Genomic DNA, 27,108 nt, shown 5'->3' with positions numbered 1-27,108 from the left:
GTAGTATTAATGATAGTACTAGTATTCATGGTAGTACTAGTAGAATTATGGTAGTACTAGTATTAATGGTAGTACTAGTATTATGGTAGTACTAGTATTCATGGTAGTACTCTCTGTATTCATGGTAGTACTAGTATTAATGGTAGTACTAGTATTCATGTAGTACTAGTAGAATTAATGGTAGTACTAGTTTAATGGTAACTAGTATTAATGATAGTACTAGTATTCATGTAGTACTATAGAATTCATGGTAGTACTATAGAATTAATGTAGTACTAGGTATTAATGGTAGTACTAGTATTAATGGTAGTACTAGTATTCATGGTAGTACTCGTATTCATGGTAGTACTAGTATTAATGGTAGTACTAGTATTCATGTAGGTAACTATTCTGAATTAATGGTATACTATATTAATGGTAGTACTAGTAGTATTAATGATAGTAGCTAGTATTCTGGTAGTACTCTTATAATTAATGGTAGTACTATATTATGGTAGTACTAGTATTAATGTAGTACTATGTATGTATATTATTCATGTAATATATTAATGTAGTACTGAGTATCATGGTAGTACTGAGAATTAATGGTAGTACTAGTTTAATGGTAGTACTAGTATTAATGGGAGTACTAGTATTCATGGTAGTACTCGTATTCATGTAGTACTAGTATTCATGGTAGTACAGTCTTGTAGTTTTACCGTTGGTGCCGGCAGTTGAACGGAGGACAAGAGCCGGAGAGGAAGTCCACTGATTCACTGGAACACAGACATGAATTATAAAGTGTATTTATACGTGTATGTGTATTTATACGTGTAGTGTGTATTTATACGTGCAGTATCAGTACCAGGCTTCTGGTACCAGCCGAAGGGCCGGTCTGGTCTGGATGACGGACGCTCTGCAGTCTTGACTCCTCCAGGTCGTCGTGTCGTTCTCACCGCAGGTCTGAACCCAAGACTGATGAGAGCAGACCACCACCTCTGAAGCACCTGCAACACCCACACACGCACACGCACACGGCACACACACACACCACACCACAGTTATTATAAATACATTATTTTAATATCACACCACATCTCCCCAAAAGAAAACAGATTTAATAAATCGTTAGTTTAAACATATATTACAACACACAGTATTAATTGGTTGAAGTATTGTGCTTGTTATGTTTTTATTTGTATTTACGGATTTCCTTGTGTGTCATTAATACTAATATATGACATTAGTTTAAACATGTTCATGTTTTCATTATACTTCCTATTCTAAACAGACCGTGGTTACCGTGGTTACCTGGTGATTGGGTGTTCCGGACGAAACCGATGCCGCGGCAACAAGGATCCTCATCACACCAGCGCCGCTCGCACTCTTTAAACCTGAACACACCACACATTTACCCTACACTCATAAGTGATCCAGAGGCAGACAGTTTCTGCAAACTGAAATCTTTACCTTCAGATCAGTGAAATGCACCCTGGGAGTTGTGATTTTACTAGGAAAGCGGCCGTTCTCTTCTCCTCCCGGCCGTTCTGCTTCTTCGCAAGTTTCTTCTCTTCTTCTACAGTTCTTCTCTTCGTCTCCCGTCAGTTTCTCTTCTTCCTCCGTTTCTGCTCCTTCTATCCTCCCGTCCTGTGCATCTTCTTCTCCCGTTTCTTCTCTTCTTCTCCGGCCGTTCTCTTCTTCTACCGTTTCTTCTCTTCTCTCCCGTCCGTTCTCTTCTTCTCCCGTTTCTTCTCTTCTTCTCCCGTCCGTTCTCTTCTCCCGTTCTTCTCTTCTTCTCCCGTGCGTTCTTATATAATATAATATATAAATGTAAATGTTTACCTGTGCGCAGGAATCCCAGCGCCGCGGTTCTGTAGCTGGCCGTTACCACGACGATATTACCCACAGCAGCGAGGGCGGAGCCATCCAACAGTCCTGGCTTCTGATTGGCCGAAGGGTTGAAAAAGAAAACCAGGACTGGGACACGCCCCCTCTGATACACACACACAAACACGTTTACAGGTCAGCTGAGGTTACTTTATTTAATAACATTAAAATCCTTTTAAAAGTCTTAAAAGGTTACAAGTTTTTCCTTTTTTTAAATAAAAATGTGAATATTATATTAATATTATAATAAAATAAAACATTAAAATATTATAATAGTGGCTGTTGTGAGGACTCACCAGACCCGCAGGAGTGAAGATGTTGAGGTAGAGACAATCTTCACTGGAGGCTGCAGACTCTTCATCACCGGGCTGGATACAACTGGGACTGAAGGACAGACAGGCAGACAGACAGGCAGACAGACAGACAGGCAGGCAGACAGGGAGATAATGAATTCAATGCTTTTAAGGACCCACATGAAGCCTGAGGATTCTGCACGCTGCTGCTGCACTGACGTCCTCTGATGAGTTGTTGATGCAGACAGACAGGCAAACAGACAGACATGTAGTTACCGGGGTTTGGTGGCGTCCCAGGTTCCCGTCCAATCAGGCAGCTGAGCTGTTTCGAAGCGCAGCGATCCTATTGGTGGACGGGCGTAGGGGACACCCAGGAACTGAACCACCGTCCTCCTGTCAGAGCCCAGGGAGGTTTCCATGGCAACGCCACGCAGGGTCCCATGACCAGGGATGGAGACGGACGTAACCGACGGCAACCTCTCTGAAATACAGGCAACTGTGATTAGCAGTTCTCTGCTCTTTGATTGGCTGTTCTCTGCTCTGTGATTGGCTGTTCTCTGCTCTGATTGGCTGTTCTCTGCTCTGTGATTGGCTGTTCTCTGCTCTGTGATTGGCTGTTCTCTGCTCTTTGATTGGCTGTTCTCTGCTCTGTGATTGGCTGTTCTCTGCTCTGTGATTGGCTGTTTCTCTGCTCTGTGATTGGCTGTTCTCTGCTCTGTGATTGGCTGGTTCTCTGCTCTTTGATTGGCTGTTCTCTGCTCTGTGATTGGCTGTTCTCTGCTCTGTGATTGGCTGTTTCTCTGCTCTGTGATTGGCTGTTTCTCTGCTCTGTGATTGGCTGTTCTCTGCTCTGTGATTGGCTGTTTCTCTGCTCTGTGATTGGCTGTTTCTCTGCTCTGTGATTGGCTGTTCTCTGCTCTGTGATTGGCTGTTTCTCTGCTCTGTGATTGGCTGTTCTCTGCTCTGTGATTGGCTGTTTCTCTGCTCTGTGATTGGCTCACCTGTCCTCAGGTACACCTGGGAGGCGGGCTCTCTGATGACCAGTCGGCAGGAGGAGGCGGGGCTGGGTGAGCTGGAGGCGGAGCTTAACCCACAGGCCGTGGTGTCCGGGTAGAGGACACAGCGAGTGGCGGACCCCGCCTCACTGAGGGCCACGGCAACACAAGACTTCACCTCCTGACAGGCTGAAACAGGAAGCAATGATGACGTCACCTGAGGTAGGTCAATGACATCACTGGGGTATTGTTTTTGTTGTTGTTTTTGTGGTTACCATGGAGACACCAGTCCCTGGTCTTGTCCTGGTCGGCAGCGATGTCGCGACTCACATGGATGATGTCATACGTAGAGAGAGACAGGTCGACGAGGAGTGATGAGTCAGAGAGGAGACGCCACTGATCCTGAGACACTGAGACACAAATACAACAAGTATTATTAAATACTACAAGTATTAGTTATTAAATACTACAAGTATTAGTTATTAAATACTACAAGTATTATTAAATACTACAAGTATTAGTTATTAAATACTACAAGTATTACTTATTAAATACTACAAGTATTAGTTATTAAATACTACAAGTATTATTAAATACTACAAGTATTAGTTATTAAATACTACAAGTATTACTTATTAAATACTACAAGTATTAGTTATTAAATACTACAAGTATTATTAAATACTACAAGTATTAGTTATTAAATACAAGTATTATTAAATACTACAAGTATTAGTTATTAAATACTACAAGTATTACTTATTAAATACTACAAGTATTAGTAAATACTACAAGTATTATTAAATACTACAAGTATTAGTTATTAAATACTACAAGTATTAGTTATTAAATACTACAAGTATTATTAAATACTACAAGTATTAGTTATTAAATACAAGTATTATTAAATACTACAAGTATTAGTTATTAAATACTACAAGTATTACTTATTAAATACTACAAGTATTAGTAAATACTACAAGTATTATTAAATACTACAAGTATTAGTTATTAAATACTACAAGTATTAGTTATTAAATACTACAAGTATTAGTAAATACTACAAGTATTATTAAATACTACAAGTATTAGTTATTAAATACTACAAGTATTAGTTATTAAATACTACAAGTATTAGTTATTAAATACTACAAGTATTACTTATTAAATACTACAAGTATTAGTAAATACTACAAGTATTAGTTATTAAATACTACAAGTATTACTTATTAAATACTACAAGTATTAGTAAATACTACAAGTATTATTAAATACTACAAGTATTAGTTATTAAATACTACAAGTATTACTTATTAAATACTACAAGTATTACTTATTAAATACTACAGGCTGTACAACTTTCCAGCTCTTATGCTGTGAAAATACAAAATAAATCTGGTGGAGCAGCTGTAGTAATATTAAATGAGTAGTTGATACTGTTGTTTATTAATGGTACTAGTATTCATGGTAGTACTAGTAGAATTAATGGTAGTACTAGTATTAATGGTAGTACTAGTATTAATGGTAGTACTAGTATTAATGGTAGTACTAGTATTCAAGTACTAGTATTCATGGTAGTACTAGTATTAATGATAGTACTAGTAGTATTAATGGTAGTACTAGTAGTATTAATGATAGTACTAGTATTCATGGTAGTACTAGTAGAATTAATGGTAGTACTAGTATTAATGGTAGTACTAGTATTAATGGTAGTACTAGTATTCATGGTAGTACTCGTATTCATGGTAGTACTAGTATTAATGGTAGTACTAGTATTCATGGTAGTACTAGTAGAATTAATGGTAGTACTAGTATTAATGGTAGTACTAGTAGTATTAATGATAGTACTAGTATTCATGGTAGTACTAGTAGAATTAATGGTAGTACTAGTATTAATGGTAGTACTAGTATTAATGGTAGTACTAGTATTAATGGTAGTACTAGTATTCATGGTAGTACTCGTATTCATGGTAGTACTAGTATTAATGGTAGTACTAGTATTCATGGTAGTACTAGTAGAATTAATGGTAGTACTAGTATTAATGGTAGTACTAGTAGTATTAATGATAGTACTAGTATTCATGGTAGTACTAGTAGAATTAATGGTAGTACTAGTATTAATGGTAGTACTAGTATTAATGGTAGTACTAGTATTCATGGTAGTACTCGTATTCATGGTAGTACTAGTATTAATGGTAGTACTAGTATTCATGGTAGTACTAGTAGAATTAATGGTAGTACTAGTATTAATGGTAGTACTAGTATTAATGGTAGTACTAGTATTCATGGTAGTACTCGTATTCATGGTAGTACTAGTATTCATGGTAGTACTAGTCTTGTAGTTTTTACCGTTGGTGGCCGGCAGGTTGAACGGAGGACAGAGAGCCGGAGAGGAAGTCCACTGATTCACTGGAAACACAGACATGAGATTATAAAGTGTATTTATACGTGTATGTGTATTTATACGTGTAGTGTGTATTTATACGTGCAGTATCAGTACCAGGCTTCTGGTACCAGCCGAAGGGGTCCGGTCTGGTCTGGATGACGGACGCTCTGCAGTCTTGACTCCTCCAGGTCGTCGTGTCGTTCTCACCGCAGGTCTGAACCCCAAGACTGATGAGAGACAGACACACCACCTCTGAAGCACCTGCAACACACACACACGCACACGCACACGCACACACACACACACACACACAGTTATTATAAATACATTATGTTTAATATCACACCACATCTCCCCAAAAGAAAACAGATTTAATAAATCGATTAGTTTAAACATATATTACAACATACAGTATTAATGTGGTTGAAGTATTGTGCTTGTTATGTTTTTATTGTATTTACGGATTTCCTTGTGTGTCATTAAATACTAATATATGACATTAGTTTAAAACATGTTCATGTTTTCAGTTATACTTCCTATTCTAAACAGACCGTGGTTACCGTGGTTACCTGGTGATTGGGTGTTCCGGACGAAACCGATGCCGCGGCAACAAGGATCCTCATCACAGCGCCGCTCGCACTCTTTAAACCTGAACACACACACATATTACCTACACATATAAGTGATCCAGAGGCAGACAGTTTCTGCAAACTGAAATCTTTACCTTCAGATCAGTGAAATGCACCCTGGGAGTTGTATTTTACTAGGAAAGCTGTGTGTGTGTGTGTGTGTGTGTGTGTGTGTGTGTGTGTGTGTGTGTGTGTGTGTGTGTGTGTGTGTGTGTGTGTTACCCCTCAGACAGCGGTGTGTTTTCTCTCAGGCTGACTCGGTTGCGTACAGAGTAAGAAACCATCTTCTGGAAGGAAACTCTCTCATAGAAACTCTTTACTGGTCCGGAGAGATCCACTGAAACACACACAGACACACACACACACATTATAAACATTAAATCAGCTCTCACGTCTGAACCTGAACACTATCAGCTCTCACATCTGAACCTGAACACTATCAGCTCTCACGTCTGAACCTGAACACTATCAGCTCTCACATCTGAACCTGAACACTATCAGCTCTCACGTCTGAACCTGAACACTATCAGCTCTCACATCTGAACCTGAACACTATCAGCTCTCACCTCTGAACCTGAACACTATCAGCTCTCACGTCTGAACCTGAACACTATCAGCTCTCACGTCTGAACCTGAACACTATCAGCTCTCACCTCTGAACCTGAACACTATCAGCTCTCACGTCTGAACCTGAACACTATCAGCTCTCACCTCTGAACCTGAACACTATCAGCTCTCACGTCTGAACCTGAACACTATCAGCTCTCACGTCTGAACCTGAACACTATCAGCTCTCACCTCTGAACCTGAACACTATCAGCTCTCACGTCTGAACCTGAACACTATCAGCTCTCACCTCTGAACCTGAACACTATCAGCTCTCACGTCTGAACCTGAACACTATCAGCTCTCACCTCTGAACCTGAACACTATCAGCTCTCACCTCTGAACCTGAACACTATCAGCTCTCACATCTGAACCTGAACACTATCGCTCTCACGTCTGAACCTGAACACTATCAGCTCTCACGTCTGAACCTGAACACTATCGCTCTCACGTCTGAACCTGAACACTATCAGCTCTCACGTCTGAACCTGAACACTATCAGCTCTCATGTCTGAACCTGAACACTATCAGCTCTCACGTCTGAACCTGAACACTATCAGCTCTCATGTCTGAACCTGAACAGGCTGCATTCAGAAAAACACCTGATTCTGAAAATAACCCGTTTTAAATTCACGTTGTTGTCGTGTAATAATACTCGTGGGATATTGAGTGCATGTAAACAGCTGTTTACCCTTCCTGCTGTAGGTGTTGTTGGGCGCTCTGTCCAGCAGGCGGAGGCAGCGCTGTCGCAGAGGTTTGTCGTACGCGCCACAAACTCTGCTGTCGGAAAACAACGAACAGCTGAAGAAACCTGCTGAGTCTGTGAGGTCAGCGAGGGAGCACAGCTGCTCCGAGTCACAGCCTGAAACACACCTTTCATTCATCACGATCACTTTACAACACCTCGTGTTGATCTGTGCAGAGAGATACAGAGGAGGCTCTGGTATCAGTGTTATAATAATATTAGTTTTATTATGATATTTTTAGTTTATAATATTATTTTTACTATAAAAACTGTTTTATTTGTTATTATACTGTTAGTAGAATTAGACTCCAGTTTCAGACTGAAACATTCAGAGCTTATAAAGTCAACATTTGTTTCTATCTGACACATTCTGCTTCAGATCCTTTTCAGTTTATCCTCAAAAACATTTGCACTGACGAGTTTCATTAGAGATGATTTAATAAAAAAAGAGACTAATTACGTCATTAAATAAGTCGACAGATATTCAAAGCTTCATATATAAAAGTTTAAGGTTTCACACAATAAAGCAGTTTTCTGGTGAGTTGGATAGAAAAAGTGTAAAACCTTTCTCCACAAAGAAACTTGTAAAAGTTTGAACTCTTGTTTTCAGAGATGTTCTCACAACAAACACTAAAGAAAGTTTTAAACTGTTCGTGGACAAACTGCTACACAAGAGTGTGTCGCTCACGTGTGAGACACCAGAGCAGTGCCTGCTGGGAGTCGTAGTTCTGCTTGTTGAGCCAGAAGGAGAGCGTGGGGGGTTTCCTCTGAGGGTCCACGAGCACCTCGTCCTCCGACAGAGACTCAAACTTCAGCTGGACGGACGCTGGACACAAACACACAAAATCCAGATCTGTGAACTAGATGTGCAGCAGGGAGTATCTGAGCTCCTGGAAGTAATCTGATTACTAATAATCACAGTAATGCACGAGTAATAATAAACTACAATAATGGTTCAAATGTAAACAAAGTGCAGACGGAGGAAACTCACGGTTGATAGGAGGCTGGAGTTCTGCTGCTGCACAGGAAGCAGAAGAAGAAGAAGAAGAAGCTGCAGACACACAGAGACAGTCATGTGATTAAAGAAGCTTCAGACACGTTGTACCACCTCCAGCCTGCAGGGGTGGCAAACCCCCAAAGTGATGAATCATTGCATAATGTTGCCTTAACTTTACGTTAAAGCCTTTGCAGCTCACTTAATGCTACAGTTACCGTTAGCATTAAGCTAATGTCAAGGTGCAGCTGAGCTACGGGGCTAGCATCGAATTACAAGGACATAATAATACCAGTGTTCAGGAAAACGGCCTGGAAGCTGACGATGGACGCCTTGTAGTCCTTCTTGTTCTTACTGTCGGCCGGCAGAGACGAGTCGGCTGCACAGAAACACAGAATCAGAAAAACAGAAATACAGAATCAGAGAAACAGAAATATAGAATCAGAGAAACAGAGAAACATAGAAATACAGAATCAGAGAAACAGAATCAGAGAAACATAGAAATATAGAATCAGAGAAACATAGAAATACAGAATCAGAGAAACAGAAATACAGAATCAGAGAAACATAGAAATATAGAATCAGAGAAACAGAAATATAGAATCAGAGAAACAGAAATACAGAATCAGAGAAACATAGAAATACAGAATCAGAGAAACATAGACATATAGAATCAGAGAAACATAGAAATATAGAATCAGAGAAACAGAATCAGAGAAACATAGAAATATAGAATCAGAGAAACATAGAAATATAGAATCAGAGAAAAAGAAATATAGAATCAGAGAAACATAGAAATATAGAATCAGAGAAACAGAATCAGAGAAACATAGAAATATAGAATCAGAGAAACATAGAAATATAGAATCAGAGAAAAAGAAATATAGAATCAGAGAAACAGAAATACAGAAATACAGAATCAGAGAAACAGAAATACAGAAATACAGAATCAGAGAAACATAGAAATATAGAATCAGAGAAAAAGAAATATAGAATCAGAGAAACAGAAATACAGAATCAGAGAAACAGAAATACAGAATCAGAGAAACATAGAAATACAGAATCAGAGTAATATAGAAATACAGAATCAGAGAAATATAGAAATACAGAATCAGAGAAACAGAAATACAGAATCAGAGAAACAAAGAACCCCAATCTTCCCTTCTCCGGGCCACATCCTCCAGCTCTGACTGGGGGATCCTGAGGCGTTCCCAGTGAGGAGATATAATCTCTCCACCGAGTCCTGGGTCTTCCCCGGGGTCTCCTCCCAGCTGGACGTGCCTGGAACACCTCCCTAGGGAGGCGCCCAGGTGGCATCCTTACTAGATGCCCGAACCACCTCAACCGGCTCCTTTCAACGTAAAGGAGCAGCGGCTCTACTCCGAGTCTCTCCTGATGGCTGAGCTGCTCACCCTATCTCTAAGGGAGACGCCACCCATCTGAGAAAACCCATTTTGGCCGCTTGTACCCGTGATCTCGTTCTTTCGGTCATGACCCAGCCTTCATGACCATAGGTGAAGGTAGGAACGAAGATCGACCGGTATATTGAGAGCTTTGCCTTCTGGTTCAGCTCTCTTTTCGTCACAACTGTGCGGTAAAGTGACTGTAATACCGCCCCCGCTGCTCCGATTCTCCGGCCAATCTCTCGCTCCATCGTCCCCTCACTCGCGAACAAGACCGCGAGGTACTTGAACACCTTCACTTGGGGTAATGGCTCATTCCCTACCCGGAGTAGGCAATCCACCGGTTTCCTGCTGAGAGCCATGGCCTCAGATTTGGAGGTGCTGATCCTCATCCCAACCGCTGCACACTCGGCTGCTAACCGATCCAGTGACTGTTGAAGGTCACAGACCGATGATGCCATAAGGACCACATCATCTGCAAAGAGCAGAGATGAGATCCTCAGGTCACCGAACTGCAACCCCTCTCCTCCACGACTACGCCTCGATATCCTATCCATGATAGGTGATAAAGCGCAGCCCTGGCGGAGGCCAACATTCACGGGAAACGAGTCCGACTTACTGCCGAGTATCCGGACACAACTCTCGCTTTGGGCATACAGGGATTGGATGGCCCTCAAAAGTGACCCCCTCACCCCATACTCCCGCAGCACCTCCCACAGTATCACCCGGGGGACCCGGTCATACGCCTTCTCCAGATCCACAAAACACATGTAGACCGGATGGGCGTACTCCCAGGCCCCCTCCAGGATCCTTGCGAGAGTGAAGAGTTGGTCTGTTGTTCCACGACCAGGACGGAATCCGCATTGTTCCTCTTCCATCAGAGGTTCGACTACCGGCCGAACCCTCCTTTCCAGTACCTTGGAGTAGACTTTACCAGGGAGGCTGAGAAGTGTGATGCCCCTGTAGTTGGCACACACTCTCTGGTCCCCCTTTTTAAATAGGGGAACCACCACCCGGTCTGCCAACCCCTAGGCACTGTCCCAGACTTCCACGCAATGTTGACGAGGCGTGTCAACCAAGACAGCCCCTCAACACCCAAAGCCTTCAGCATTTCTGGACGGATCTCATCAACCCCTGCGGCTTTGCCACTGTGGAGTTGTTTGACTACCTCAGTAACTTCCATCAGGGAAATTGACGATGATCCCCCATCAGCTTTCAGCTCTGCCTCAACCATAGAGGGCGTGTTAGTCGGATTCAGGAGTTCCTCAAAGTGCTCCTTCCACCGCCCGATAACCTTCACAGTTGAAGTCAGCAGGGTCCCACCCTTGCTGTACACAGCTTGGATGGTTCCTTGCTTGACACAGAAATACAGAATCAGAGAAATATAGAAATACAGAATCAGAGAAATATAGAATCAGAGAAACAGAAATATAGAAACATAGAAATATAGAATCAGAGAAACATAGAATCAGAGAAACATAGAAATAAAGAATCAGAGAAACATAGAAATAAAGAATCAGAGAAACATAGAAATATAGAATCAGAGAAACATAGAAATATAGAAACATAGAAATATAGAAACATAGGAATAAAGAATCAGAGAAACATAGAAATATAGAAACATAGAAACATAGAAATAAAGAATCAGAGAAACATAGAAATAAAGAATCAGAGAAACATAGAAATATAGAAACATAGAAACATAGAAATATAGAATCAGAGAAACATAGAAATAAAGAATCAGAGAAACATAGAAATAAAGAATCAGAGAAACATAGAAATATAGAAACATAGAAACATATAAATATAGAATCAGAGAAACATAGAAATAAAGAATCAGAGAAACATAGAAATATAGAAACATAGAAACATAGAAATATAGAAATAAAGAAACATAGAAATACAGAATCAGAGAAACATAGAAATACAGAATCAGAGAAACAGAAATAAAGAATCAGAGAAACATAGAAATATAGAAACATAGAAACATAGAAATATAGAAATATAGAAATAAAGAAACATAGAAATACAGAATCAGAGAAACATAGAAATACAGAATCAGAGAAACATAGAAATATAGAAATATAGAAACATAGAAACATAGAAATATAGAAATAAAGAAATATAGAAACATAGAAACATAGAAATATAGAAATAAAGAAACATAGAAATACAGAATCAGAGAAACATAGAAATACAGAAACACAGAAACACAGAAACACAGAAACATGATTCAGAAGTTTGAGTCTCGTTGATGTTTACAGTAATTTAGTTTCTCACTGATGTTGAACGTTTGTCCTCCGAAGTCAAACAGGAAGCTCCTCTGCTGCTCGCTGTAGGTTAGCCCCGCCCCACAGACACGCCCAGCTGCTCCCCGACCAATCACGTCCCAGTCCTGGTCCCCGCACATCAGGACCGACGGAGCCCTCAGCCAACCACAGAGCAGAGAGCCTGGGGGGGGGGGGGGGGGGGGGGGGGGGGGGGGGTGAGGGGATCATTATTCATCCATTAAATCTACTATTTTATTTATTCATTCATTAACAATCACACACACTAATTCCTTCATGTACTCATTCAATATCTCATTCACTCACCTCTTACTCAGTGTGTTCAAGTTCACATTTCTCATTCACTCACTTCCTAATTTATTATTCATTCATCGCTCTCAGTGGGTCATGTCCAAGACCTGTGCTTTATTAATTCATTCACTCATTCAACCGTGTGTCTCCATGGTAACGAACCTCCCTCCAGGACGTTCTGGTTGAGGATGAATCCTTCGCAGCAGGCGTCGCGGCTGCAGCCGTCCTGACAGAAACGATGAGCGTCAGAGAGCGAAGTGCGTCTGAACACCTGAGTCCTGAACACACCTGAGACCGCCTTCCTCATCCTCATCCTCTCATAACTCCGGGAGGAAGACTCGGCAGCTGAAACATGCAGACACACGATGACGTCGATGAACGTGATAATGAAGTTATCTTCACTTTCTGGTGCAGCGTCATGTTTGTGTATTGTGGTCGGGTTGCCGTGGTTACAGTACCATTCTTTCTGATGACCAGCAGATCTGAAGCCCCGCCCCTTACTCTCAGAGAGCAGCTCAGCCAATCAAAGAGCTCGGCCTGAGGATTACCCAGAAACCCACGGGTCTGAGAGAATCAAATAAAACTTTAATCAACATTCATGAGTCACTGCAGAATTAATAATGATAATGATAATTCATTACGTTGATATATATTATTACACAACTCCATAATAAAGAATTATAATAGATTATAATCAATATTATTATTTCCTGTTAAAAGCTTTCTTTTGATCTAAATACTCCTCAACATGGAAACATACTATCAATGACTAATTATAAAAACTAAGTTTATAACAGAATTAAATAAATCCAAATTAAAAGCCAGATAAAAAGATGAATCACTTACCCACTACATTACCCATGAGCCTCAGCTGCTTTTGCGATAGTTAAGAACCAATCCAAAAACCGAGAGTGAACAGTGTGTGTGTGTGTGTGTGTGTGTACCTGCTGGGAAGTGTTGCAGTGTGTGTTCAGAGTGTGTGTGCTGTACAGTTCACACTGAGTCTGTCTGTTGAACAGTGCCACATGGTGGCAGGACGGCTCCGCTGCGCACGCTGAGAGAGACACACAGTCAACCAACACAGACCATACACATATTTAGTGTGTGTGTGTGAGTGTGTGTGCGTGCGTCACCTTTGACACAGGATGTGAGGTCAGAGGTCAGTGTTTGCAGGACTTCAGTGTCTTTAGCTCCAACAATCAGATCTGATCCAGGAACAGCCTGAAACCTGCCGAGAACTGCAACACACACACACACACACACACACACACACACACACACACACACACACACACACACACACACACACACACACAGGTTACAAAGTGGTGAACACAGAAGTATATCTAAACTGCTCTCTGATTGGCTGCTGAGCGTTCACCTGAGCACTCGTCATCAGTGAGAGGCTCGTCGCTGTCGGTCCACTCAAGCTCCGCCCGCTCTCTGCCGAAACACCTCCACCTGCCGGACAGGAAGTCAGGCTGCGCTGGCAGGAAGTCACCTCGCTGTGAACACCGAAGGCCCCGCCTCTGACACTCTGTCACACCTGACACACACACACACACACACACACACACTCATGTTACAGTTTTCTAGCATCACAGCTGCTCACACACGTGTTCTGATGGAGGACTCACATTGGTTGACCGATGAGGCTCCGGAAGGGGAGGAGCCTCTGGGACATTGGTTGCAGAAGTCCCGCCCCTCTTGGTCCTGATAGGCTCCCTGAGGACACAGCAGACACGCCCCCCCCCTGGAGAAACTCCCGGCAGGACAGACGACTGAAAACAGAGAAACTGAATCACAGACCAAACACGACGCCATGTTTCACTGTGAGCTCAGCGACATTAACCGACTTACGGCAGCCTTCAGCGTCGGCGTCCGGGCGGTAACCGCGGGAGCAGCCCAACATCGGGGTTGTCATGGAAACCAGTTTGGGTTCTGACGTAAGCGTGGACCGGATGTTACGCAGAAGCTCCCGGACGCCCTCCAGAAGTCTGGACCCGTTCAGAAACAGGTCTGATATAAAGAAAGTAAAACATATTAACGTAACGTATTTAAAGATGAAATACTGATAAAGTGTTGAACAACATTCACTCAAATCTAAACCTGTAAAATAATATATTTAATTTAACGGAATGACATCAAAATCTGATTATTGACAGAATAATTTTTATTAATAGGTAATATTCTAAGATGCTTATGAACATTATCGTGTGTTAATAAGACTATAAGTATTAACAACATCATAGACACATTTACTAATCTTCTTTTACATGTATTAAGATTAATACATTTATAATGTAATACATGAACCTTATTCCATCAAAGATAAACAGTTAACGCTTTATATTAAGGTCATGAGGGGCGGAGCTTGTTTTTGTCTCGTGACCCGTCAGATGTATCTTGTGACCCCTGAGGGGGACCCAAGCCTCATGTTGGGAACCACCGCAGTCTGCACGGTGCAAATAGTTTACCTGAAACTCATCTGATCGAAAGACTGAATTTATCTTAAATCACAGTTTTTTGGAGTCTGATGGACAGAGCTGTCTGAACTCACCGATGTCGTGCAGGTCGGGGAGGTCAGAGGTCGGGAGGTCAGACAGGTCGACCGTCCATCTGACGGTTAACGTCAGCGCGTCGCCGCCGTCACACTGCAGACGCACCGCTGAGTCGTCACACAGCGACACCAAGCGACCTGACACGGGAAGCTACACACACCAATAAATCAGGCACACACACACGGACACACACATGCACACACAGACACACACACACACACACACACACACACACACACAGACACACACACGCACACACACACTTCTGTAACTAATTAATCAGACGTTAATTAATTGACTCATTAATGTAAAGCAGGAAGTTAATGTTGTTGAGCTGCAGCTCATTCTGAATGAATAAATAAAGATTAATTTCATAATAGATTAATCTGATGGTTACTTTCTATTTTCTACTTAAGTCAAGTACAAGTACCTTCAAGGTGTACTACAGTGCAGCACTACAGTACAGCACTACAGCATAGTACCACAGTACAGTACAGCACTACACTACAGCACTACAGTACAGTACTATAGTACAGCACTACAGTATCACAGTACAGCACAACAGTACAGCACAACAGTACAGCACTACAGTACAGCACTACAGTACAGCACTACATTACAACACTACATTACAGCACTACAGTACACCACTACAGTACACCAGTACAGTACTACAGTACTACAGTACAGTACTACAGTACAGCACTACAGTACAGCAATACAGTACAACATTATAGTACAGCACTACAGTACAGCATTACAGTACAGCACTACAGTACAGCACTACAGTACAGTACTACAGTACAGTACTACAGTAAAGCACTACAGTACAGCACTACAGTACAATACTACAGTACAGCACTACAGTACAGTACTACAGTACAGCACTACAGTACAGCATTACAGTACAGCACTACAGTACAGTACTACAGTACAGCACTACAGTACAGTACTACAGTACAGCACTACAGTACAGCACTACATTACAGCATTACAGCACAGCATTACAGTACAGCACTACAGTACAGCACTACAGTACAGCACCACAGTACAGCACTACAGTACACCACTACAGTACAGTACTACAGTACTACAGTACTACAGTACTGCAGTACAGTACTACAGTACAGTATTACAGTACAGCACTACAGTACAGCACTACAGTACAACATTACAGTACAGTACTACAGTACAGCATTACAGTACAGCACTACAGTACAGCACTACAGTACAGTACTACAGTACAGCACTACAGTACAGCACTACAGTACAGCACTACAGTACAGCAGTACAGTACAGCACTACAGTGCAGCACTACAGTGCAGCATTACAGTACTACAGTACAACACTACAGTACAACATTACAGTACAGCACTACAGTACAGCACTACAGTACAACACTACAGTACAGCACTACAGTAAAGTACTACAATACAGCACTACAGTACAACATTACAGTACAGCACTACAGTACAGTACTACAGTACAGCACTACAGTACAGCACTACAGTACAGCACTACAGTACAACATTACAGTACAGCACTACAGTACAGCACTACAGTACAGCACTACAGTACAGCACTACAGTACAACATTACAGTACAGCACTCCAGTACAGCACTACATTACAACACTACAGTACAGCACTACAGTACACCACTACAGTACAGCACTACAGTACAGCACTACATTACAACACTACATTACAGCACTACATTACAGCACAACAGTACAGCACAACAGTACAGCACTACAGTACAGCACTACAGTACAGCACTACATTACAACACTACATTACAGCACTACAGTACACCACTACAGTACACCACTACAGTACAGTACTACAGTACTACAGTACAGTACTACAGTACAGCACTACAGTACAGCAATACAGTACAACATTATAGTACAGCACTACAGTACAGCATTACAGTACAGCACTACAGTACAGCACTACAGTACAGTACTACAGTACAGTACTACAGTAAAGCACTACAGTACAGCACTACAGTACAATACTACAGTACAGCACTACAGTACAGTACTACAGTACAGCACTACAGTACAGCATTACAGTACAGCACTACAGTACAGTACTACAGTACAGCACTACAGTACAGTACTACAGTACAGCACTACAGTACAGCACTACATTACAGCATTACAGCACAGCATTACAGTACAGCACTACAGTACAGCACTACAGTACAGCACTACAGTACAGCACCACAGTACAGCACTACAGTACACCACTACAGTACAGTACTACAGTACTACAGTACTACAGTACTGCAGTACAGTACTACAGTACAGTATTACAGTACAGCACTACAGTACAGCACTACAGTACAACATTACAGTACAGTACTACAGTACAGCATTACAGTACAGCACTACAGTACAGCACTACAGTACAGTACTACAGTACAGCACTACAGTACAGCACTACAGTACAGTACTACAGTACAACATTACAGTACAGCACTACAGTACAGCACTACAGTACAGCACTACAGTACAGCAGTACAGTACAGCACTACAGTGCAGCACTACAGTGCAGCATTACAGTACTACAGTACAACACTACAGTACAACATTACAGTACAGCACTACAGTACAGCACTACAGTACAACACTACAGTACAGCACTACAGTACAGTACTACAATACAGCACTACAGTACAACATTACAGTACAACATTACAGTACAGCACTACAGTACAGCATTACAGTACAGTACTACAGTACAGCACTACAGTACAACACTACAGTACAGCACTACAGTACAGCATTACAGTACAGTACTACAGTACAGCACTACAGTACAGTACTACAGTACAGCACTAGTACAGTACAGCACTACAGTACAGCACTACAGTACAGCATTACAGTACAGTACTACAGTACAGCACTACAGTACAGTACTACAGTACAGCACTAGTACAGTACAGCACTACAGTACAGCACTACAGTACAGCATTACAGTACAGTACTACAGTACAGCACTACAGTACAGTACTACAGTACATCACTAGTACAGTACAGCACTACAGTACAGCACTACAGTACAGCATTACAGTACAGTACTACAGTACAGCACTACAGTACAACACTACAGTACAGCACTACAGTACAGTACTACAGTACAGCACTACAGTACATCACTACAGTACAACACTACAGTACAACATTACAGTACAGCACTACAGTACAGTACTACAGTACAGCACTACAGTACAGCACTACAGTACAGCACTACAGTACAACATTACAGTACAGCACTACAGTACAGCACTACAGTACAGCACTATAGTACAGCACTACAGTACAACATTACAGTACAGCACTCCAGTACAGCACTACATTACAACACTACAGTACAGCACTACAGTACACCACTACAGTACAGTACTACAGTACAGTACTACAGTACAGCACTACAGTACAGCACTACAGTACAGTACTACAGTACAACATTACAGTACAGCACTACAGCACAGCACTACAGTACAGCACTACAGTACAGCAGTACAGTACAGCACTACAGTGCAGCACTACAGTGCAGCATTACAGTACTACAGTACAACACTACAGTACAACATTACAGTACAGCACTACAGTACAGCACTACAGTACAACACTACAGTACAGCACTACAGTACAGTACTACAATACAGCACTACAGTACAACATTACAGTACAACATTACAGTACAGCACTACAGTACAGCATTACAGTACAGTACTACAGTACAGCACTACAGTACAGCATTACAGTACAGTACTACAGTACATCACTACAGTACAGTACTACAGTACAGCACTAGTACAGTACAGCACTACAGTACAGCACTACAGTACAGCATTACAGTACAGTACTACAGTACAGCACTACAGTACAGTACTACAGTACATCACTAGTACAGTACAGCACTACAGTACAGCACTACAGTACAGCATTACAGTACAGTACTACAGTACAGCACTACAGTACAACACTACAGTACAGCACTACAGTACAGTACTACAGTACAGCACTACAGTACATCACTACAGTACAACACTACAGTACAACATTACAGTACAGCACTACAGTACAGTACTACAGTACAGCACTACAGTACAGCACTACAGTACAACACTACAGTACAGCACTACCATACAGCACTACAGTACAGTACTACAGTACAGCACTACAGTACAACATTACAATACAGCACTACAGTACATCACTACAGTACAGCACTACAGTACAGCACTACAGTACAGCACTACAGTACAGCACAACAGTACAACATTACAGTACAGCACTACAGTACAGCACTACAGTACAGCACAACAGTACAACATTACAGTACAGCACTACAGTACAGCACTACAGTACAGTACAACAGTACAACATTACAGTACAGCACTACAGTACAGCACTACAGTACAGCACTACAGTACAGCACTACAGTACAGCATTACAGTACAGCACTACAGTACAGCACTGGTCTGTAGGTATAGTACAGTAAAACTATTATTTAATGAATCTTGTCATTATTTATCAAATGTTCTGCTTTTTAAATGTTAATAAACTGAATCTTTTTGAAGTCGTCGCCCTGAGAATTATTTTCTGATGTTTCATGAACTTAACAATTAAAGTAATGAACAAAGTCCAACATCTGAAGTTTCTGTTGTTTCTCTTTATAAACTCTGGTTTTATTCAGCTGTAGATGTAAGTGTTTGAACCCTCACACACACATTCATGTTTAAAGTGTTTAAACACTTGTTGTCCTCAGTGTCAGGTGAGCTCACCTGTGCAGAGCAGAGCCCCCTGCTGGTCATAGTGCTGAACAACAGAGACTGTAAACTGCTGATCTGAGAGCAGGACGACGGCAACGACCAGAGCTGAGAGGACGACACGGACTGGAGAGGCTGAGAGACTACACACACACACACACACACACACACACACACACACACACACACACACAGTCATTTATTATTGATGAATGATTTATGGAATGATCAGTATGAATGTTGTGGGCTGATCTAAAGTCAGTGCCGCTCTTACTCTGACAGGCTCCACTCAGCGGTTTGTTTCCCGCCCATCGCCGACTCTCAGTGTCGCACAGGAAGCTGCCGACAGGAAGTGAGATCTGGTAACCGCGGTGACAGATGAGGTCACAGCTCTGGCGACCGTCAGCTGCCAGAAGGCACACCAGTGCACCATGGGTAACGGGGGAGTCGGGACAGAGAGGACCTGGAGAGGAGAACAACAACCAATCAGCAGCGTCCTCCGAGCTGAAGGTCAACCGTATCAAACCGCATATTAATGAGGGACAGAGGGCAGATTTTCAAAATAAAGCTAATACTGAGGGACAGAGGGCAGGTTTTCAAAATAGGGGGGGGGGGGGGTTTGCACTCACGGTTACATGATGGTGTTCGCCCCGTCTGTCGAGGCGTTCTCGTATCGCCCACTTCCAACCCGTCCTCAGAGACACACCAACAGGAAGTGACATCACACTGCAGTGGGATGAAGGAGCCATCGGGGCGACACTGGAAACCCTGCAGCTCACACCAGCTGGGACCTGAACGCACCACACACACAGTTCTACTAGTTAACAGACTGAACACATCACTGACAGCAGTGTGTGTGTGTGTGTGTGTGTGTGTGTGTGTGTGTGTGTGTTGGTGTGTGTGGTTGTGTACATGTCAGCTGTCCTGCGGCGCTCGGTGTTGCCGTCTGTATCGTCTCTCCAGTCCGAGGGTTCACACACCAAGCCTGCAGCGCCTCCTTCTGCAGCAACACAGAGGAAACCACCGTCCTGCAACACATTTATATTATCTATATCATTTAAATTATTATATTTATATGATCTATTTATTTAGGAGTATAGAGAGAGTATATGGATAGGAAGATATTAGTTAGAGGAGCTAAGGAGGTAGAATTATGATCTAGAATTAGGGAGATGATCTATATTAGTGTATGATATATAGGTAGAGTATGCCATATTAGTTAATTATCTAGATATGGATATTAGATATCTATAGTTATTATATTATATAATTATTAGATGAAATTAGAGATAGGTAAGTATATAAGGATAGATTAGTAATATTGAGAGTATATATATGATTTATATTATTTATAATTTTTATATGATCTAATTATTATTGATAGATATCTATATTTATATTATCTATATTATTATATTATTTATATAGATCTATATACTTATATTATCTATATTATTTATATTATCTATATTATTTATATTATCCATATTAATTTATATTATCCATATTATTCATATTATCGATATTATTATATATTATCTATAATTAATTTATATTATTTAAATTATTTAATATTATTTATAATTAATCCTATATTATTATATTATCTATATGATTTATATTATTTATATTAATCTATATTATTGATATTATTTAAAATTATTTATATTATCTGATTATTTATATATTATCTATATTTATTATAGTGTGTGTGTGTGTGTGTGTGTGTGTGGGTGTGTGTGTGTGTGTGTGTGTGTGGTGTGTGTGTGTGTGTGTGCGTGTGTGCGTCTGTGTGTGTGTGTGTGTGTGTGTGTGTTTGTGTGTGCGCGTGTGTTCGTACCTCCTCACACTCCGGTTGGTAAGCGGTGGTGAGGTCAGATCCTTTCATCCAACCAGAGAGCAGAGAGTGAGCCTGAGCTCTTTGACAGCGAGTCAGACCTGCAGGACACACACACACACACAGATGCACACACACACACGCACACGCACACGCACACACACGCACACACACACACACACACACAATCATTTCATCAGTACTTTTATTGTGATTTTATTGGGACTATTTTCAGCCGTGGATTTATCCACATTTGCTGCTCTAGTCAGTGTTTGTGGCAGCAGGACGATGTGTGTGTACAGTGTGTACAGTGTGTACAGTGTGTGTGTTCTCTCACATCTGGGCAGGTGGAGTGAGCGGCTGGTCAGAGAGTCAGGGATGTATTCTCCATCTTCATCAACACACCAGCACTGACCTGAACACACACACACACACACACACAGTGATGAAGACTTACAGACAAAATCCCAAATAAAACACGTGTGTGTGTGTGTGTGTGTGTGTGTGTGTGTGTGTGTGTGTGTGTGTGTGTGTGTGTGTGTGTGTGTGTGTGTGTGACCTGTGCTGTGGTAACACTGTGTGTGCAGCCAGTGTCCGTCAGAGTCACACTGTGGAGTGAACGGCCGGTGTGAGCGACTGTGAGGAGGCTGCATCTGGAGAACTGAACAACAACAACAGTAACTAAGTAACTGTACTGAAGTACACATTAAGTTACTACTTAACTTGAGTATTTCAATTTCCTGCTTTAGTTACTTTGTATTAATAAACATTAATAATACAAAATATAATCAACTAATAATTTATCATGTTAAATATGTTTTACATTACATTACAGGTAATTGAGCAGACTAACAGTCTCCCTGGAGCAGCTCAGGGTTAAGTGCCTTGCTCAGGGGCACAATGTAAACAAAAAAGTTTTATTATAGTTTAATAAAAAAACACCATGCAAATGTAACAATTACTTCAGAGGCAGCACACGCACACACACACACACACACACACACACACACACACACACACACACACACACACACACACACACACACACACACACACACACATTTCTATGGTATTTAAAAACATTCATATTATTTCTCACTGGAGAAAGCAGCCAATCGGAGGGCAGCTTTGGAGCGGCTCAGCAGCCTATCAGAGATCTGCAGCTCCTCCTCTGATTGGCTGAGCAGGAGATCGTCCGGAGTCAGACGCAGGACGTCGGTCAGCAGGAGTCCCAGCGGGGAGGGGGAGGAGTCAGAGAGGGCGGTGACGCTCTTCACTACCTGTTTGAACACTTTGACCTTATCCAGCACGAGAGAGCAGCGACCTGCAAGTTAGCATCCAACTGGTTAGTGTCGCTAACAGGTTAGCATCCAGCTCTCATTACTTTAATGAGGAGTTATATTGTCACAAGACGGCTCTGGAACAAAGCGTATAATTACAGCGCTGGGGGAGGGGGTTAATATTTGTACATTTACGAGAGAAAAACTCAAATATTTTGGAGATTAAATTTGTAAATTTGTCATAAATTTTGAGAGGAAAAACTGAAAGTCACAAATATTTGAGTAAATGTACAATTTAAATCTCACAGAATATTCAAATTTTATTCTCATAACTTTTGAGTTTTCTTTGTTTATTTATGATTTTACACTTTTAGAGAATATTTAAGTTTCTTTCTTGTAAATCACAGACTTTGCCCGAAGCTTAAATCAGACATTCCTGCACTTCAGTCTCTTAAACCTTCATGTTCAACAGACGAGAGTTTGTTTTCTGACCTGCAGAGGACGGAAGCTTCTGTGTCGTCGTCTCTGCACCTGAAACACAACAATAATGTTTGTGAGTCCAGATGAAGACATGTTTCCTCAGGTGGAGCTTCAGGGGAACGTGTTACAGGTGCATCTTGCTTTCATCTACGTAACATTGCAAAAATAAGAAACATCCTGTCTCAAAATGATGCAGAAAAACTAGTCCATGCATTTGTTACTTCAAGGCTGGATTACTGCAACTCATTGTTATCAGGTTGTCCCAAAAAGTCTCTTAAGACTCTTCAGTTGATCCAAAATGCAGCGGCACGTGTATTGACAAGAACAAGGAAACGGGATCATATTACTCCTGTATTAGCTGCTCTGCACTGGCTCCCGGTAAAATACAGAATAGAATTCAAAATCCTTCTCCTGACTTACAAAGCAATTAATGGTCAGGCTCCAGCATATCTTAAAGATCTCATAGTACCTTATAAACCAACTAGAGCATTACGCTCCCAGACTGCAGGGTTACTTGTGGTTCCTAGAGTCTCTAAGAGTACAATGGGAGCCAGAGCCTTCAGCTATCAAGCTCCTCTCCAGTGGAACCAGCTTCCAGTTTGTGTTCGGGAGGCAGACACACTCTCCACATTTAAGAGCAGGCTAAAGACTTTCCTTTTTGATAAAGCTTATAGTTAGGGCTGGCTCAGGTTTGCCCTGGATCAGCCCCTAGTTACGCTGCTATAGGCTTAGACTGCCGGGGGACACCTCCCTGCTCTCTTCCTTCTCTTCCTCTCTCCTCACCTCCCTCTCTTCTTCTCCCTCTCTACCTGTATACATTTATGTAAATGTATGTTACTAATTCATCATCCGGGGTATCATCCCCGGAGTGTCTGTCTCTCATGTGGCAGGTTGCCACTGATAAAGTTTACGTCAGGATCATGAATCGTGACAGCGCCTGCTGCCCTGGTCCTGCTGGACACCGGGAAGCCTTTTTGACATTTTCCTGGATTCATCCAAACTTTATCTTTTTCATTTCTGTCAAATGTTGTATTTGTACTATGTTGTTTATCCTGTACACACGACATCTACTGCACGTCCTGGGAGAGGGATCCCTCCTCAGTTGCTCTCCCTGAGGTTTCTAACATTTTTCCCCTTTTAATTATGGGGTTTCTTTTAGGAAGTTTTTCCTTGTGCGATGCGAGGGTCTAAGGACAGAGGGTCTAAAGACAGAGGGTCTAAGGACAGAGGGTCTAAAGACAGAGGGTCTAAGAACAGAGGGTCTGAGGACAGAGGGTGTAAGGACAGAGGGTCTACGGACAGAGGGTCTAAGGACAGAGGGTCTAAGAACAGAGGGTCTAAGGACAGAGGGTCTAAGGACAGAGGGTCTAAGAACAGAGGGTCTAAGGACAGAGGGTCTGAGGACAGAGGGTCTAAGAACAGAGGGTGTAAGGACAGAGGGTCTAAGGACAGAGGGTCTAAGGACAGAGGGTGTAAGGACAGAGGGTCTAAGGACAGAGGGTGTCGTAACCTGTACAGTCTGTAAAGCACACTGAGACAAATGTATAATTTGTGATATTGGGCAATACAAATAAATTTGATTTGATTTGATGAACGTTCTGTAGTGAACGTTTGCTTTTCCACTTTGTACTTCAACTGCTGCTCACAGGTGAACTAACGAGTTTATAATGAACAACATTTATAAAATAAACAAAGAAAGGAAGTGAAGTCTTGTCCGTGGGACATCTTACAGGTGACAGCGCTCCCTACTGGAACGCTCATCTTCCTCCCCTCAGCGTCCACACAGAAGCAGAGAGATCCGGCGCACTGCAGCGGCAGGAAGTCTCCGTCCTCAGAGCACGCCGGGACGCTCATCTCAGCGCCGGGGGCCATGTTTACGTTCGTCTTCAGCGCCATTGCTAGTTCTCTCTCACAGCGGGACAGACATCGAGATCGACCTCCGGCGGTACGTGACCCCACCACCTCCCGACCCTGAGAGTCAACGCACCAACACGCCCCGCCCAGACACTGAAGCTCCTGGAAGCCACCGCTGGGCGTGCAGCGCGGGACAAAGATGGCCGCTGCGTCTCCGGAGCAGGAACGCAGAAGAGGAGTCAGAACCTGGAAAACAAGAAGTTCAGTGTCAGCCACGATGAGAAGCAGAAGCTCTGCAGCTCAAACATCACGTGTCGCAGGATGTGCGTCTGACCTCCTGCAGAGACTGTGAGCTGCTGCCCCTCAGTGTGTGTTGGAGCGCAAAGAGGAAGGCGGGCTCCTCCAGAGCTCTGCTGACAGACTGGACCATCTCCCGGTTCTTCTGGAGGCCGACGCTCTGAGAGGACAGCCGGTCCGGCCCGAGTGCTCCTTGAGCCCCCACCGCCCCGCTGAAGTTAAATGAAGCGGCGTTCTTCAGGAACTCCCCTCCGAACAGGTTCTCCTGCAGGCGAAGAGGGCTGGAACTAGCCAGAGACTGCAGAGCCTCGCTCGCCGAGGGGAAGAGGCCATCGAGGACTTCCACCACGTGAGACAGGAAGGAGGCGGAGTCCGTCTCCACCGGCAGGAGCTCCCTGAGAGGCCGCAGGAGGGACAGACAGGTGGCCGAAGATCTGGCAGACGCGACCTGGAAAGAAGGATCAACAGGACCGGAGAAGAGCCGGGACAGAGCCAGACGACGCTGAGAGGGACAATCCGCAAGACCAGGACCTGGAGGGTGGGGGGGGAGAGACAGGAAGAGAGGAGACAAGAGGAGAGGAGACGAGAAGAGACAGGAAGAGAGGAGACAAGAAGAGAGGAGACGAGAAGAGACAGGAAGAGAGGAGACGAGAAGAGAGGAGACGAGAAGAGACAGGAAGAGAGGAGACAAGAAGAGAGGAGACAAGAAGAGAGGAGACAAGAAGAGAGGAGACAAGAAGAGAGGAGACGAGAAGAGACAGGAAGAGAGGAGACAAGAAGAGAGGAGACAAGAGGAGAGGAGACGAGAAGAGAGGAGACGAGAAGAGAGGAGACAGGAAGAGAGGAGACAAGAGGAGAGGAGAGGAGAAGAGAGGAGACAGGAAGAGAGGAGACAAGAGGAGAGGAGAAGAGAGGAGACAGGAAGAGAGGAGACAAGAGGAGACGAAAGGAGAAGAGAGGAGACGAGAAGAGAGGAGACGAGAAGAGACAGGAAGAGAGGAGACAAGAAGAGAGGAGACAAGAAGAGAGGAGACAGGAAGAGAGGAGATGAGAAGAGAGGAGACAGGAAGAGAGGAGACAAGAGGAGAGGAGACAAGAAGAGAGGAGACAGGAAGAGAGGAGATGAGAAGAGAGGAGACAGGAAGAGAGGAGACGAGAGGAGAAGACGAGAGGAGAAGAGAGGAGACGAGAAGAGACAGGAAGAGAGGAGACAAGAAGAGAGGAGAAAAGAGGAGAGGAGACGAGAAGAGAGGAGAGGAGACGAGAAGAGAGGAGAAGAGACGAGAAGAGAGGAGACAGGAAGAGAGGAGACAAGAGGAGAGGAGACGAGAGGAAAAGAGAGGAGACAAGAAGAGACAGGAAGAGAGGAGACAAGAAGAGAGGAGAAAAGAGGAGAGGAGACGAGAAGAGAGGAGAGGAGACGAGAAGAGAGAGGAGAGGAGACGAGAAGAGAGGAGACAGGAAGAGAGGTGACAAGAGGAGAGGAGACGAGAGGAGAAGAGAGGAGACAAGAAGAGA

At 42.7% G+C, this 27,108-nt stretch overlaps 1 protein-coding gene across 1 annotated transcript in view; it reads right to left on the bottom strand.

Moving 5' to 3' along the window:
- Positions 1-663: 663 nt before the first annotated feature.
- tg (thyroglobulin) overlaps positions 664-27,108 on the bottom strand; it is a 36,998-nt gene continuing 10,553 nt past the window's right edge. The window contains 37 exon segments of the mRNA XM_029427640.1: positions 664-755; positions 845-986; positions 1,291-1,373; positions 1,822-1,972; positions 2,163-2,250; positions 2,436-2,640; positions 3,161-3,343; positions 3,430-3,564; positions 5,504-5,563; positions 5,655-5,801; positions 6,110-6,189; positions 6,392-6,506; positions 7,467-7,637; positions 8,209-8,346; positions 8,512-8,571; positions 8,807-8,893; positions 12,198-12,368; positions 12,659-12,841; positions 12,955-13,060; positions 13,441-13,550; positions 13,630-13,734; positions 13,878-14,042; positions 14,134-14,277; positions 14,357-14,515; positions 15,057-15,207; positions 19,858-19,985; positions 20,117-20,305; positions 20,472-20,633; positions 20,755-20,821; positions 20,823-20,870; positions 21,683-21,780; positions 22,017-22,094; positions 22,239-22,340; positions 22,779-23,003; positions 23,452-23,490; positions 25,170-25,539; positions 25,628-26,121. Of these exon segments, the coding sequence (XP_029283500.1) occupies positions 664-755; positions 845-986; positions 1,291-1,373; positions 1,822-1,972; positions 2,163-2,250; positions 2,436-2,640; positions 3,161-3,343; positions 3,430-3,564; positions 5,504-5,563; positions 5,655-5,801; positions 6,110-6,189; positions 6,392-6,506; positions 7,467-7,637; positions 8,209-8,346; positions 8,512-8,571; positions 8,807-8,893; positions 12,198-12,368; positions 12,659-12,841; positions 12,955-13,060; positions 13,441-13,550; positions 13,630-13,734; positions 13,878-14,042; positions 14,134-14,277; positions 14,357-14,515; positions 15,057-15,207; positions 19,858-19,985; positions 20,117-20,305; positions 20,472-20,633; positions 20,755-20,821; positions 20,823-20,870; positions 21,683-21,780; positions 22,017-22,094; positions 22,239-22,340; positions 22,779-23,003; positions 23,452-23,490; positions 25,170-25,539; positions 25,628-26,121 (5,231 nt within the window).

Source organism: Cottoperca gobio, unplaced genomic scaffold (assembly GCF_900634415.1).
Source record: "Cottoperca gobio unplaced genomic scaffold, fCotGob3.1 fCotGob3_346arrow_ctg1, whole genome shotgun sequence".
NCBI classification, from domain to species: domain Eukaryota; kingdom Metazoa; phylum Chordata; class Actinopteri; order Perciformes; family Bovichtidae; genus Cottoperca; species Cottoperca gobio.
This window is presented reverse-complemented; position numbering and strand designations above follow the sequence as displayed.